The 15702-nt window shown below is 47.9% G+C and overlaps 1 protein-coding gene across 5 annotated transcripts in view; it reads right to left on the minus strand.

Moving 5' to 3' along the window:
* Window positions 1-1673: 1673 nt before the first annotated feature.
* The window catches only part of TPX2 (TPX2 microtubule nucleation factor), a 29985-nt gene continuing 15956 nt past the window's right edge, over window positions 1674-15702 (minus strand). For 3 of the 5 annotated variants that reach the window (XM_075900865.1, XM_075900862.1, XM_075900863.1), the window contains 12 exons: window positions 15499-15618; window positions 14815-14948; window positions 12628-12785; window positions 10645-10816; window positions 10327-10465; window positions 7628-7844; window positions 7295-7390; window positions 6536-6712; window positions 4159-4305; window positions 3622-3733; window positions 2475-2662; window positions 1674-2054 (listed from right to left, as the gene is read on the minus strand). In XM_075900865.1, the coding sequence (XP_075756980.1) occupies window positions 1944-2054; window positions 2475-2662; window positions 3622-3733; window positions 4159-4305; window positions 6536-6712; window positions 7295-7390; window positions 7628-7844; window positions 10327-10465; window positions 10645-10816; window positions 12628-12785; window positions 14815-14948; window positions 15499-15618 (1771 nt within the window). In that variant the 3' untranslated portion in view covers window positions 1674-1943. The remainder of the gene's footprint in view (window positions 2055-2474; window positions 2663-3621; window positions 3734-4158; window positions 4306-6535; window positions 6713-7294; window positions 7391-7627; window positions 7845-10326; window positions 10466-10644; window positions 10817-12627; window positions 12786-14814; window positions 14949-15498; window positions 15619-15702) is intronic. The other 2 variants (XM_075900866.1, XM_075900864.1) reach the window with 1 other exon arrangement.

Raw genomic sequence — 15702 nt, forward strand, 5'->3', positions numbered from 1 at the left:
GTCATGTAGAGTCCAAGTTTAAGACCGACAAGCCACATCCAATGTTTTTAACCGTTCTCCAGGTTGCTCTTGACAGCAGGAAGCAACCAAGAAAATGCCAAGTGTTTTTCCACTCAGGAACTTGAGCCAGGATCCACATTGGCTCTGGTTGGAAAACAAAGTGTCCTGGGATACTTGGCAAGACCTCAAGCACGCCAGTTCCCTAGCTACATGAGCGTCACAGCTCTAAGCACCACACACTTTAACCTTTATGCTCTTTTCATAGGCCTGAGAAACTCCACACAGCCAGTCTGTCCTCCAGGAAACCTTATACCTTGTCTAAATTGAGTGTTGCAGCAGGCTGCAAGGCAGATGGTGTTGAGATTCAGAATGAGAACAGCTTCCCTACCTGAATTCTAGCCCCTAAGCTGTAACTTAAGATAGCTGGGTTTCTCAGCCAAGTCAGGCAGGCGCTGTAGTCAACAGCTCCTGAACCGTTTCTATCAGCACTAAGGATTTCCCCAGACAAGCTATGAACATATTGTGACAGATACCATTAAGGCAAAGGTGAAAGGGGGGAAAAAAAAAATCCAGGCATCGTGGAAATATCATGCAGAGCTATGCAATGCTACTGGGCAAGATCAAGTGTCGGTCTGAAATTATTAGGAAGGTGGAATTATAAGGAAGCGTCCCAAATGCTCTGAACATTCGATAGCCAAGACTGAATGGATTACCAGCAAGATATACCAAGACTTCCCAGAGTGACTCAAGTCTGATTTCAGCCCAGGTTAGCACTACAGCATTAACTAGTCAACGTGTGCAGAACTAGGGAAGGTGGAGTGCAAGTATCTGCTGGTGGACATCCTAGCTCTTCTAGCAACAGAAAGGAAAGGTTAACTGGTCCTTCACAGCTACTCAGGCACTATGACTTGGCCTATTTCTAAAGTCATAGCAAATCAGAGACTACAAACCAGAGACACCTACCTTTGAATTCCACAGCTCTGAAGATGCTATTTGTGCTGGATTCACTCGTCTTTGCTTCAGAGTATGCCATTGCCAAAACTGTGGTCTTCCAGCTGTCTATTTAGTCTCCCTATGCACAGGGAGATGTCTACTGGGGATTGTCCAAAGCATCTTTTGCTCCTTTGAAGATCACCCAAAAAGAGGTGAAGTTCCAGAAGGCTATAGGCTCCTCTGAGGCAGCCTGTTAGTGATTTTACATCTGGGCAGAATAGACAAGCATCCCCATACACATTGTTGGCTGCTTACTGCTACTTGCTGAAACTACTTTTGACATCCCTTGAGCTTCTTGCTTTCCAAGACGTGACAGTTCTGTCTAGCTGGTATTACTCCCAAGTGCATGAGAAGGCAGTCTCATAGTAGATTGAGATATACACTATGATCCTCCCCCCCTCATTGCTTTGCTAACTGTTTGCTCTAAGTCTTGCCCTTTAAGCATCTGAGCACCCACTGAAATGAATGGGGCAGTTCATACCTCAGCTACAGTTTCAGGGTCTACAAACCAAGGCATCATTGAATCATTCATACTGAAGCTCACAGCTGGCAATGAAGTATTTTTTAAAGCCACCATAGCCACCTCATTTTCCAGAATCTACATCTGACTGGTGTGTACCAACTGAATCCAAGGCATCTGAACCTCTTCCACAAAAATACCCAAGAGCAAAACCCTTTTATTAATGTGTGCAAAATAGTTTATTCGGGTATACTATCAAAACATGACTCAGTCTTTAAAATTAAGATTTCTACATGTTGCGTGAAGCCACATGACTGGTGATCTCCATCCAGAGCACATTTCAGCCATTTGCCTCCATGAAATGGTTAACACTACTTAATATAAAGTAATGGAATCTGACATTAAGAGTTCCAAGTTAAAAGGAAAAAATATCTGCCTCTGCACCCAGGACACTGGGAAGAGATTGCTCCTATCTACACGTTGGTGCATCTCAGCATCGAAATCGGTCTGAAAAGTTCGGAGACTTTGGCATGGTGAGAGGCCGGTCACTTGGCTTCGTGTCCTGACTGCGGTACTTACGAACTGGGTTGGCCTTGTGTACCTCCAGAGACAAAAAGGACAGAATGGTCAGTTACTATGGGGCTTACACACACTCATTCAGTTAGAGTATAGTGCAGCAGCCATCTGATGAAATCTGGGATGTGTTTGGGAGCTAAGTAACGACTGTGCTGCTAGTGGAAGATGTACTACACCCTAAGCAACAGCGGGTGCATGTTTAGAACAGGCTTGTGTTTTGCTCTTCAATTCAAGCTGTACACATGTACCATAGGTGCCTTAAGTGCTGATTGCCAGGTAGCTCTCAAGCGGCACAAGGATCAGGAACATCCCAAGGAGGAATGGCTTTTAGCCCAGTGGGGCACTGGGCCCAACCCAGCGCTGCGGTTGGCTGCTGCATGCCTAAGACATAAGTTCATAGGCCCAGTCAGTGCTCTGGCCCTGACTGACTAGCCCGCCCACTTACCAGTTCTTGTCTCAGCTTGGCAAGTTCTTTCTTCTCCTGTTCGGCTTCCTGCTGCTGGGCCTTCTTCTGAAGCCTCTCTCTTTCAGTTTCCAACTTGGCCAGGTGCTTTTCAAATTCTTGGCGGTCCTTTGCTCTTTTCTCTGTTGCCAATTCAAATCTTTCGGGAACTACGGAACCAGAAAGGCTCTCTAAGTTTAGAAACACAGGGAATGTTGGTGCAACAGTCATCCAAGCACAACTACATCAGGGTTAGACGGAAGCGGCCTCTCTAGAGGTCCATGCTTTAAGTAGATTAGTGGAAGCGCTTAGGATTAAGGAAGAGACGCTTATGTGCATTTGGGATGCTGATACAGAGTCCAATCAACAATGGGGCAATGAATGTAGGTGATCAGTCTGGACAGAGGTTCCCAAACTTTGCTACCCACAGCTGCTTCACCGATACTTTGTGTTCTTAAAAGCTACCTGTCAGCCATCTGTCCATATTTCAACTGAACCATGCTTTACAGTGATTGGAAAGGATGGCTCTGTCCTAGTACACTACCAGTTTATACAACAAATTCCCACAGAAGTAAAGATTTAGCAGACCTGCCTAGTGTGAAAATGCACAAACACAATCCGCTGTACCCCATTTCTCTCTTCCACCCCAGAGACGTCTTGCATAGCCCCAGGCATGAACATCAGTTTGGGAACCCCTGGTCTAGGGTGCTTCTTGGAAGACTTGTTTACAAACAGGCTTTTAAAGGGGACGATTGTATGTTAGCGAGAAGACAAAGCTCCAGTTCCCACAAACTAAGCCTCCCCCCCCCCCCCCCCCTTCATAAAGGGAAAGGGAAGGCTGGCAGCTGCTACGGAAGTGTCAGCTGTCTCCACAGGGAGCTCCTTGCATGCTCCCTACCCTTATCCCAAACTAGTAACCATTATCTGCCAACTGCAAAGCTGTTAACGCAGCTGCCATGTTAGAGCAGAAGAGGAAGCAACCCCCCTCCCCTCTGGACTCAGAGGATTTGTTGACTAAGTATTGCACAAGCATGACTAGTGACGTTGATACTAAAAAGGCGTCGGAGGTTTTCCCGGTGCATAGGGGCTGTTGAACTGCGTCAGCCCTGGATTGCCAGCAAGCCAGCACAGTGAGTTCATGCAACTCCACCTGATATTGGCTTGACATCCTTCTTTGGTACAAAAGGCTCCTGGTGCACAACAGTGTTTGGATTCGCTTTGAAACATGCTGCCTCTTTCTGCCGTTTCAGGTCTTCTTCGACCTGCAGGGAGAAAGAGGGGTCCCATCAGGAGCTGAGTAACTGAGATACACCCCACTCCCTGCTGCACTGAGAACAAAGGTTAGACTTCAGGCAGACAGTTCTGCATCTGAATATGGAGAGTTGAAACCCAAAAGCCGCCAAGCAGTTTGTGGTATTTGTACAGTGAGCTGGCTGGAGAACAGCTTCAGACGCAAGTGGTCAGTTTTAGTACAGCCAGCACTTGTACTTCCAACATCAAAGACCACAGGAGCACTCCAGCCTCTCAGCCATCCAGGGAGACAGCAATTCCGGGGTGCTCTTTACAATACCAAAGGTCTGTGAAGACTTGCACTGAAGGCAGGATAATTCACTGGGCCAACTATTACCAGTATGCTACCATGTGACTAAACCTTGGAGAGAGACAGTTGCCGCTCCACTAGTCCTACCTGATGCTGCCAATTCTGCAACTTAGTTGCTCCCCGTTCGTCTGTTTGCAGATGGAAGGGTTCTGGTTGGGTTGGGTTCTTCACCTTTTTTTCTGGCAAGTTGATGTGGTCAAAATGAGGCAGGGGGAGTGCTTTGAACTTTGGCATCTACAAAAAAAAGTCAAGCCTGAATGTTGAGACTGTTTTGCAAGATGTCCTGCTTGGATTAAGATCAACCCTTACTTTTCAGGTAGCAAATTTGAAACTGAGGGAAACCCAACTGGAGCTTTGGCAGGATTTTCAGAGAACATTAAGGAGTTAAGTGTCCCACCCCTACTGAATTTCCAATGGGAACTGCACATCTAAGTCCCTTAGGTACTGTTGAAAACTCAGGAATTTAGCCCGTTCAAGAGGAATGATCATTTACATGGCTATGGCTATCCAGCTGTGTAGTATTAGCGATTAAAAAGATAACTAAGGGTGAAGGAACAGAAGGTCTGCCTGCTTCAGGAAAGAGACCAATGAGGGGTAAGCAACAGCTTGCTTTAAGGCATGTCTCTGCATAACTACCTTTTAAAGATTTTATACTTTCCTCAAAGCATCTATATTACTGCCCCCCAGACCACACAGCCCAATGCACTGATCCAGTAAGGATGGCAGTTTATATGCTTCCACGGAATGTTGGGCCGGAAAGGAGAAAAGCAGGAATGCCATTTTCCACCAATGATTTAAGGGAAGCGACCATCACAGGAAGACTTTCTAGAGCAGTGGTTCCCAAACTTCAGCATCACCCCCTTTGATGAGGAAACCCTCAGGGGCACCCCACAAAAAATAGCAGCAAAACTCGAGCAAAAAAGCAACTGACCAGGGCTGAAAAAAGTTGCAGCAAAACTTGGGGTGGGCTTGACTGGAGCTGGGTTGCCTTGCATCCCCCTCCCCTGGAATTTCTTCATGCTCCCAGGGAGGCATGCCCCCCAGTTCTGGAGTAAAGATATTCCCTAGAGAACCATTGGGGGAGGGGGAAGAGAAAAATCTCACTGATTCTTTAGCACTCTTGAAATCCAAGTTCATGGTCCATTCTGGTCAATTTCCATCATGGGATTTTAAGTATAAATAGCACATTTCATGATGTTTTAAGTATTGGGGTTCTGATGCAAAAAAGGAGCCTTGTCTGTGGGGGGTTCACAAGGCTATTGTGGGGGGGTGAAGCACTGCAACCCTTACTTCTGTGCTGAGCTGGGAGTCCAGAAGGATGGCATGGTATTGTACCCTTACTGCTGAGCTGAGCCCTCAGTAGCAGCTGCCACTCCCCAGCCACCCAGCTGAAAGCAACAGCTCAGGAGGATGGTTGGCATGGCATAGTATAGTATTCCCATCCCTAGTTTTGTGCTGCTGGCAGGGCACTGCCTTTAGAGCCACTGCTCTGGCCACCCAGCTTTAAAGGCAGTGCAGAAATAAGCAGGGAAATACCAGAATACCCTCAAAAATAACCTTGAGACCCCCTGCAACTTCCTTTGGGATAGGACCCCCATTTGAGAAACTGACGTCTTCCCTGCAAAATTGGATGCTTTCACGCTATGCCAGTGGTTCAGTGTGGGGCTGCAGACCACTGCTGTCTTGCAGACACAGAGCTTGTGCCCCTGCAAAGGGGAGCCTGTGGTGGTGCTCCAGCCCCAAAGTTGGAGCAACAGTGCTGGCCTTCTGCTGCAGAGGGGGGCTGAGCCTCACAGGCTAGATCCAGCTTGCAAGGGAAGGAAGCAGCTCTGCACTCTGCTGTCCGTCCCCCCGTCGGCTGGGGGGCAGGGGAGAACAGCAGACAAGAAACAGTTCACCTACATGCATTCTCTGTTGCTTCTATTGGCTGGAATCACAGCCAATGGGATGAGCCTTGGTGATACCTGGGAGCAGCAGAAGGTACCGAACCAGGTAAGTATTCCCATGCCCCTCTTGCCACTAGCCTGCATCTCTACCCCACACCTGCACTCCCTCCCACTAGCCTGCATCTCTACCCCACACCTGCACTCCCTCCCACTAGCCTGCATCTCTACCCCACACCTGCACTCCCTCCCACTAACACTCTCCTCCATAACCCTCAGCCCACTCCTGTGGGCAAGCTCCTCTACCCGCATGATTTGTCATAGGTAGCTGGCTGGTGGCCTGCTGAAAGAATTGTTGAAGGGGTGGGCCACAAACCAAAGTCTGAGAACCAGTGCCCTATACTGTATGAAGAGACCAGATTTCATGGTCCATGTGTTTTTCATAGCTGTGAATTTGGTAGGGCCCTACAAGTAGGTTTCCAAAAGGTGTACAATCTGGCCAGCCACGAGCAGTTTTGGACATGAAGCCCCACAGTAGGCAAGAGAGTTTGAAACAATCCAAGAAGTTCCCCAGCACTTACCTCCTCTTTCTGCAGCTCTTCTATTTTTTTCTCCTTTTGAAGCCACCGCTCTCTGTCACGTGAGTCAAAAGAAAAGGGACATACTTCCACATGCCTTTGCTCAGGGGCTTTAGGTTTGAAAGGCACGCCATAGTGTGGCATGATGTTCGCCTTGATCACGGGGACCACCTCCTCTCCCTAAAAGCATATCAGCATTAGGAGACAGGCTGAGAAATACAAGAGAAACACTGAACCCCAACTAAGGTTGTTCTTGGAGGCCGATTTAGGCCTTTTGGCAGAGAGATCCCTGGGGTTGCTAAAAATGAGGTGCTTAAGACAGGAATCCTCCTCTCCTACTAACAGGCATGATACACAAAGAGCTACAATGCTAGCATCAGTCTGAAGGTTTATTTGGGCAGAAGCAAGATTTTTGCATTTTTATATATATATATATATATATATATATATATATATATATAGAGAGAGAGAGAGAGAGAGAGAGAGAGAGAGACAGACAGAGACACAGAGACAGAACCTTCACTCTTCAAGTCCTAGGACATGGAGAGGGTCTGATTTCTCTGCAGACAGAAGGGCTTCTCTTTGGGAAGTAATGGCCATAACAAGGGCTAAATGGAGTTCTCTCCACTTAGTCTCTTCCCCAAGTGGTTGAGCAGCTTCTCAACCCGATTACTGCCTGTGAAGCTGTTGCTTGTTAGCTACAGGAAGCTTATTCCCAGTTGCCACATGCCATGGCCCCCAAAACTCTTCCAAATTGGTCACCTTTTCTTCTTTAGTAGGCATTCGGACTCTGTTCTTCAGTGCAAATGCTGGAGACTTTGGAACTGTAATTGGAAGGGGCTTCTTTTCTGGAACACCCTGTCATAAGGAGGAGACAGTCAGGTTAGTGACAATCTGGCCCTGATTAGAAGATACTTCACAGGAGCAGCCTGGCACAACTAACCCACTGTAGCTTTTCCCTGATGTGAAGTGATAGGCAGAGGTCTGAGACACTAACTGCAGGACAGGAGGAGAGGTGTGCTCTGAAATGGAAGCTTACTACCACATCAGATGGTCTCACTTCTGGATCAGAGCTTGCGTTGCAAGAGTTCTTACCACCACATCCTCCAAGATTTTAGCCGGACATGGCCTGGAGCGGAATTCAAAGTGCTCTTCCTGCTGCTGCTTCTTGCTCTCCCGCTCCTGAATCCTTTTCTCAATTTCCAAGTCAAATCCAACAGGCTGTGTGGGCTCTTTCACTGGGGGTTTGTTGGGTAAGATTGGCCCACCCTCTAGGATTCTTGGATTCAGCTCTCGGGCTTTGAATTTGTACCTGCATGGAGAATAAAGGGACAAGTATCTACACACAGAACGAGGCAGAGAATAGTCACAAGTAGTTTCTGCCTTGCCTCAACGGGAGAAATCAGCAACAATGACCGAGAGTTGCACCTTGCATGTTTCACCTTGTGCAAAGGGCCACTTCCTTACTGCGAGTCAGCAAGGATGAACTGAGTCACTCACCACATTGAGCCTGGTGCTCCCCAGGCACAGCTCCGACACTAGATGGAGACTACACGGTTTTAGACCCCAACTACCAAAAAGGCTGGTTGCAGTTTTGTACTGCATGGTATTCGCTTAATCGAGTGGTACTCCCAGTAAGGCTACATAGACCTATGCAGAGGTTTTCCACTGACAGTTGTGTCTGAGTGCGCTGGTTTGTGTTCACACTGGTTTCACAGGCAACAGAGCAGGTTTATATATGCAGCACGCACTTGCATCTTGGATGAAGAGCAACTATCCCAGTATGCACTGCTCCTGGACACAGCAAATTGTGGCAGCTCTGGGTAGGCGAGAACTGCTGAAAGCAACCAGTCCTGAGGCAGGGAGAGGGAGAGACCACTCACCTCAGCACTGCCCCTCCCCCCACTCCATTTGCATTGTGGGAGGTAGCAGCAGCATTCCTCAAATGATTTGTTGTGTCCCAGAGCAGTGACACCACCAGCTGTTCCAAGGAGCTAACAGGCAGGTCTGCAGAGTTTCAAAGAGCAGCCACACCCACTCTGCATTGTGGGACAGCTCTACAAGGGTGGCCAACCCATGGCTCGAGCCACAAGGCTTTGACTGAAGAGATGCAGCTCCTGCTGGTTCTGAGCTGTGCCCCACTGCCTGCTGATGGCTGGCTGCTCTGTGCACACCCCAGCGCCTGGAGGCAGAAGTGTGTGCTGGCAGCTCTGGGACCCAGGCATGGGGGAGCAGGGGCAGGAGAGAAGGGGATTGGGTTAGAGCTGAAGCACCTTACTCAAAGTCTTTGTGGATGCAGAGTAAGGCAGCCAATACAAATGTCATTTAAATTCCATGTTAGAGGAGAGAGAATCAGCATGTACCTGGTTTATACTGTCTCTAAAGAAAATTCAAAGCTATTGTTTGCCAGGCTGAAGCAATATTCTGAGATACGAGTCCCTTCCTTCTGGTTTTTGAACCTCTCATTTGCAGTCTAGGACAGACCTGACCTTTTAGAACCATAAAAAAGCCACAATCTTCTTAAGTAAAAAAACCCAAGGAAACCATACCAGAGATCAACAAGCTGGAGTGAAACAGGCACTTCAAATTGTGCTGATTTACTTCTGTTAAGTTTAATTTTTAAAATGTCACAGGACATAATAGGGCACTTGTGTTGCATCCTCACCTTGTATTTTAAATGTTTTTTTAGAGAGACTATTTTAAAGGTTCTCTTTAATTTGGTGTTTGTTCCTTGTCGAGTTCTCTGAAGATCTGTGGACGGGTCATGAATTTAAGTGACTGGAGACTTTATTGGGTTTTGTCCAAAATGTCCTGAAATGTTATTTTTATCACTACATTGTGTACTATGTTGATCTTTCTATATCTATAGATATATAGAATTACATGGCTGTTCACTCTAGCCACCACTATTTTTGCTCTTCATCTCACTGGTTGGCCACCCCTACTCTAGAGGGCAGTTAGACTAGTAAAAGCAATAGAAATGTAGCCGTGTTAGTCTGGGGTAGTTGAAGCAAAATGCAGGACAATGTAGCACTTTAAAAATGTAGCACTAGTAAAAGCAACTGAGTCTTCACTGGAACACCAATGCAGAAGAGGCTTGTGGGGTTCATTTTATTTTTGCATTGAAACGCAATTTTAGGGCAAAACGTGGATTGCCAGGGAAGAGGCTAGTGAGGTTTTTGCACAAAAACCTGACAGCTAAAGTTAGCAAGTGTATACTTAGCCATACTTTTGACTAAGCATCTCAGTAGGATAGCCATGTTAAGTCTAACTTAAAACAGTGCGCAATCTTGTGGCACCTTGGAGGCTAACAAATATATCATGAACTTTCCAGGGTTTTACCCATGAAAGTTTGAGCTACACAAGTTGCCCATTATTTTGAAATAATGGGCGGGTGTGCTATTTTGCCATCCTGGTAAACCTTGGACAAGGAATAAGGGATGGCTTGAAATAGTGTTATAGAAATTTGGTGCTGTGTAGATGTGCCCAGTTTCAAAATAAGCTATTTTGAAATAGGATTTGAAATAAGATATGCAATTTGCACAGTGCAAATTGTGTAAACATACCCTAAGGTACCACAGGCCCGTTCACTGTTCTTGGCTAAGAGCTGAATCCTTTCCTTTCACAACTGTCCTTTTATTAACTAGATCATTTTCATATCTACATTAAATGATCACTCCTATTTCCCCCTTGCTTTAAATCTATATACACAAGCCCATGTTCCTCAGAAGTGACGGGTTTACACATTGAGACTTTGGACACAGATATTTCAGTGTCTAAACACTTCTACTTACTGTTGTATCTTCTCCACTTCCTCCGCCTCCAGCTCTGCTGCACTCTTACACGTCACAGGTCGGCAGCGCTGATTTGTCTGAAGCAGCGGAGTTTTGGGCTGCGTAAGCTTGCTCTTCAGTGACTTAACTGGACACGGACCTACAAATCCAAGCCATAGAAACCAGCAATTAATAGCTAGAGCTGAAACTGACAATTTGAGTAGAGGGTCGTTCACACAGAACCTGGCCAAGTAGGCAAAACCTCAACAAGTTATGCTTCCTGCTCCCCTATTACTTGCATGTACAAGTTAACAGCTAGCCCACTTTGCCAAGTCTTACTTTCATCAGTTCTCCTGCTCCTCAAGTGGTAACGAGAGGGCGTGCGCTTTTGGAAGTTCACAATTTGCTGAGCAAGTGGGACATACTCGGACACAGTTTCTTCAAACTTCCTTTTGTTGCCTTGGGAAAGATGGAAAGGTTTCGGGATAGTGGGTCCTTTTGCCACTCGTGCCTGGAAAGAGAAGTCACTAGTCACTGTAGAAATCTGAACAAGTCATCCCACCAAACTCCATGCCAATAGCCATGTAAGACTTCCACCTGACTGCAGGTTGGGGAAGGGTCCGTGCTTAGCATGTGACAAATCCAAGGGAGGTATTGTACAATCCTTCATTTAACACTATGCCACCTGATTGGGACATACTTACAGGAGGAGATCGATATGTTTTAGCCAGCAGCTGCAGGCTGAGAACTACTCCCAGGTAACAGTTAACCATTACTACCCTGTAAGCATCACCTAGTCACATGCCTACTAGGGCTAGGAACTAACAGTCTTGCTGATAAGGAATCTAGAGATGTTAGAGAACGTGTAGTTGAATAGTTGAGAGACTGCATCAAATGTTAGTGGTTACACAACTATTTGATAGCCCCTGGGGGTGGGGCTGGCTGCCAGTGTGCTCAGCCCCACTGCTGGGGAGCCCCCACCACCCTGCACTGCTGGTTCTCAGAGGCAGCAGTGCAGGGCGGCAGGTGGGAGCCAGTTACACACACACACACACACACACACAAAATAGAACACCCAAGTGCCTGCCACCCTACTGCCCAATACAGAGGCAGCAGCCGCCCATCTGCAGGTGGGCCCTGAGTGCCTCTTGGGCAGAGGCTGTGCTGGTATCTCAGCTGCCTCTGCCCACAGTGAGGCTGGGCCTGCCAGACAGAGGCTACTCCATGGCAGCAGCCCCTGCTCAACCCCTCCCCCTGCTGCCTCAGAGCAGGGATGTTAAATATCGATTACTTGAATAGTTGATCCACCTCATGAATTCTTAGCAGTTATTCAACTATTCTATAGTCCCGGTAGCTAGTGCACTTTGGCCCCACTTCAGAGGATCCCCTGCCACTCTGCACTACTGCCTCTATCAGAGGCAGCAGCCTCTGTATTGGGGGCATCTGAGCTCATGGACCTGGCACAAGCTGGGACTGAGCCAGGCTGTTGGCCAGCCTGCTAAGAAGTATAGTAGCACGGGAGGGGAGGCGGGAAGAGGAGGAGGGAGAAGAATTAAATGCATGTTGTCTATAGCATGAACCTATGTTTCTGCTCATCAGTTAACAGACAATACTATTACATCCCTAGAGAGACAGCAGTGTGGAGGGGGAGGCAGCTCAGCAGGATCCAATGTGCAGGCAGCCCGCTTGACCGCTGGCTTCCCATGTGTACCATCTCCTGCTTGCACCCCCTCTCCGCCCACCTATCAGAGGCAGCAATGTGTGTAAGGGAAGGGGGAAAGCAGCTCCACAGGATTGGTGCTCTTGGGGAGCCCACTTAAAAGCCAACTCCTCAAGGCTAACCGTCTCCTCCCTCCACCTACATTGCTGCCCCTGATGCTGAGGCAGCAAGGAGTGGAGGAATGCATCTAGCTGACAGGATTAACCGAGAAGACTGGGTTTGTTAATCATGTAATGGTCTACATGTTAACATCTGTTAGGAATGGAGGCTTAATTCTTGCCGCAGAGCTGAAGGGGAAGTCATACCACATTTTCAGAAGAGTCTTTTAGGAGCCTCATGGGAACTCAATCTATTGGAGTAGCAGATAGAATTCCAGAGTCCACTTACTACAAGCTCTGATGAGCCAGACTGGAACCCTGTTGAGATGCTGACAGCTACCATGGGGATACACCATAAAAGTCACAGCACTTCTATTAGTCTGTCACATCCCACATGACTTCTTGCTTTCACAACCAACAAACCCCACATCAGCAAACAATACAGCAGGAAGAGCCAGCCAACAATAGATTTAGATCTGGTAGCGTCCTCTGCTGTTTCCTCACCGGAGATGGAGGGTGCTTTCTCAGGGCAGCAGCAAAATCCAGCTCCTTGTATTCGTTCACAGGCTGGCTTTCCGTGCGCTGCTTAATCCTCTCGTCAGAACAGAAGTGGAAGTCAACTGGCTGTGTTACCTGGCCTTTTGCCGCCTTTACAGGTTGTCCTTTAATAAAAAGAAAAGAAAACCACCCCTTGAGATGGATACAGTTTATGCTCATCCAAAGCCTGAGCTTTCTATGGAGTTATATGCATTCTATAGGCCTACAAAGCCATCTTCAGCCCTTTATTTCCTCATAATATAGTAATGTTTTGCTTCCAAGTAGATTTGGGGCCCCAATACCCTTTACATATGCCATTTAATGTGGCTCTGGAAACATGTGGAAAAAAGTCTGTGGAGGTCTCTCTATTTAGTCATGGCCAGGGCTCACCGAGCCCCGCTCACCAGCCACGCTGTCTGGCGATCTGTGCACGCGCAGATCACCAGAACCCAGCTCTGGCCACAGCTAAGTAGATTACATAGCTTGTTGAGCCCTGGCTGTGGACATACTGGTCTGCTACATGGTGCAGAGACCTGACACATACCTGGTAAACTTACATCTGCAAGAGGACACCAGCCCCCCACCAACACAAGTACTAAAGCAAATGGAAATTATTAAAAGTGAAACAAGTGAAGTTTGGCAAAAAACATCCAGGATTTTGCCCTGCAAAGGGGATCAGGGAAGAGGTGATGGCACATGCTGGTCAAGTTGACCATTCAGAACCATGCGCCTGGATGTTAACAGCCACTCTGTGCACACAGCCCAGCACCTGGTGGGAAAAGCGTGTGGCTGTGGCAGCTCTAGTGATACCCAGGGCAGTTCCAAGTTAGGGGTTGGATTTGGGTGGAGAGGAGAAAGAAACTTCCATGATCACCTCCCCTAATTAGTTTCCTCTCAGGCAGCCTCCCTGGGGTGCCCCAGAGGGGAGGGGGCTGAACCTGGAGATGTGCATTACTTGCACCCCACCAGCAGTTCAGTGCAATGCATCCCCACTGCCCCTTCCCCGTGGCGCTGCAGAGAGAAGCTAAAAGGCAGTGAAGCAGCACAATAAGCTTTGTTCCAAAGGACCCCTGCATCAGTGGCATAGGGAGGGTGGTGGGGAAATTGCCCCCGGGTGCCACACTAGGGGTGCCAGGCTGGGGTGGGAATGCACAGCTCCAGGCAGCGAACCAGGTACTGAGTGGGCCACTTACTCCCTGCAGACAAGCTGCCGAGGCTGGGCTGGGCGGTGGGAGTGGGCACTTCAAAGGCAGGGTTACCACATGTCCAGTGCCTGGCTCCGGGGGAGGAGAGGTATGGGTTAGAGTGCATGGGCTGGGCGTACTTTTTAAAAAGGTGGTACTTTAAAAAGGTTGAGAAACTGTGCTTTAGCATGTTGAGAGTCTACTGCAGGGATGTGGAACTATTTTGGGTTGGGGACACTGACCCATAGGAAAAACCTGAACCCCTCCCACCATGGACATGGCCCGACTGAGGAGAAACTCCCCCACATCCCCTTCACATAACAGAGCCGGGGAGGTGGGTCCTGGCTATTAGACTGAGGGGGAAGCCTCCAGGCAGTGCTTTACTGCACCAGCCAAGGGTGGGTGTGGGAGCAGCAACAGCAACATCAGAGCTTCTCCCTCCCCAGACCAGGCAGAGTCCATGGATCAGATCGAGCTCTGGCTCACCTGACTGGCCCACAAGGCTTGGGGCTCCTCCCCACACAGAAGGGAGCCTCTGCTAGCGCTCCAGCCCCATAGGGGGCACTGCAGAGGGTGGGGGCATAAGGCTGGAGCACCAGCATGCTGTTGGGGGAGTCCCCAAGCCTTGGGGGCTGGATCCAGGCTCTGGGCCTTAGGTTCTCCACCCCTGGTTTTGTGCTTCTGATGTATTTAAAACTTTTGCTGTTACTTTGCATCTTTGGTAGACCTCAGTTTTTGCTCTAATTACTTTAGACTTCACTTGACAGAGCAGGCTCTATTTTCCTCAGTCGGTTTAATTTCCACTTTCATGGATGTGTTCTTGCCTCAGTTTTTACTTTTAGTCATAGTGACTGTCTTTAGTTTACATGTGCAGTGCCCACATCGGGGAGGTGGTACTGTGCATGCTGATACTCATCTTTATGATCTGAACGGTGGGATAGTGCAGAAAGGAATCCAGAGTTAGACCTACCTAAGCCAGCAATAGATGCTTTCAGGAACTCTTCATTTCTTTTGCGCAGCTCCATTATCTCTTGCTGCAATTGCTTTGTTTTTTCCAGCTCTTGTTCTTCTGTGCTCTTGGGCTTCCCAGACAGATTCTTCCTTCTGAAGGAATGAAATATGGCAGAGGCAGAGAGGAGTGAGTGGTTTCCACAAGTTTGTAGGAGGTTTGCCTGCTCTTTCGGTAGCCCTGGGAGACACTAACCCCCCCCTACCAAACCTATATGCTCTCAACCAGCACAGCTTCCCACGTCTATTTGATAGTGCAGTCCCACCTCACATCAGGTGGGACAGCTGGCAAAACAGAATTGTAAATTCAGTGCAGAAGAAATCTAAATCTCATGTTTAACAGGATAACACCTAAGTTTTTGGCTAGCTATGTCTGATTTTGTATCTCAAGGAGTACACATCTAGAGACTTGGGTACCTAAAAGGCTGCCACCTTCCCTTTTGTACCTGAGGATTACTGCATACATGCTCAGAATACTTGCAGGCACATTGCTTCTCCCACTGCCCCCAAAATAGTAAGACTTGACATCAAGTTAAGGCTATAGTGACACTAGAGAGCTTAGTGACAAAGCTTTCCTTAAATGGCTATGTTTTATATTTATAGCTACTAGCACAAGAGACTGTTCCTCCACTGGAAAGCTACATACTTCAGTATTGTTGGTGTTTCAGGCATGGTCAGCTTGCCCTTGGGTCTGGCAGGGGAGCGTTCTCTGTTCAGTGGCACTTCAGAACAGAGATCATTCCCAGTCAATTTCTCTCTGCTAGACCTAGAGCAACAAAAATAGATAAAGATCAACACATGCTTGGATACCAGTGTTCAATGAAAACCCATTTAAGCTCTCACCAACATG

Source organism: Pelodiscus sinensis, chromosome 18, assembly GCF_049634645.1.
Source record: "Pelodiscus sinensis isolate JC-2024 chromosome 18, ASM4963464v1, whole genome shotgun sequence".
NCBI lineage: Eukaryota > Metazoa > Chordata > Testudines > Trionychidae > Pelodiscus > Pelodiscus sinensis.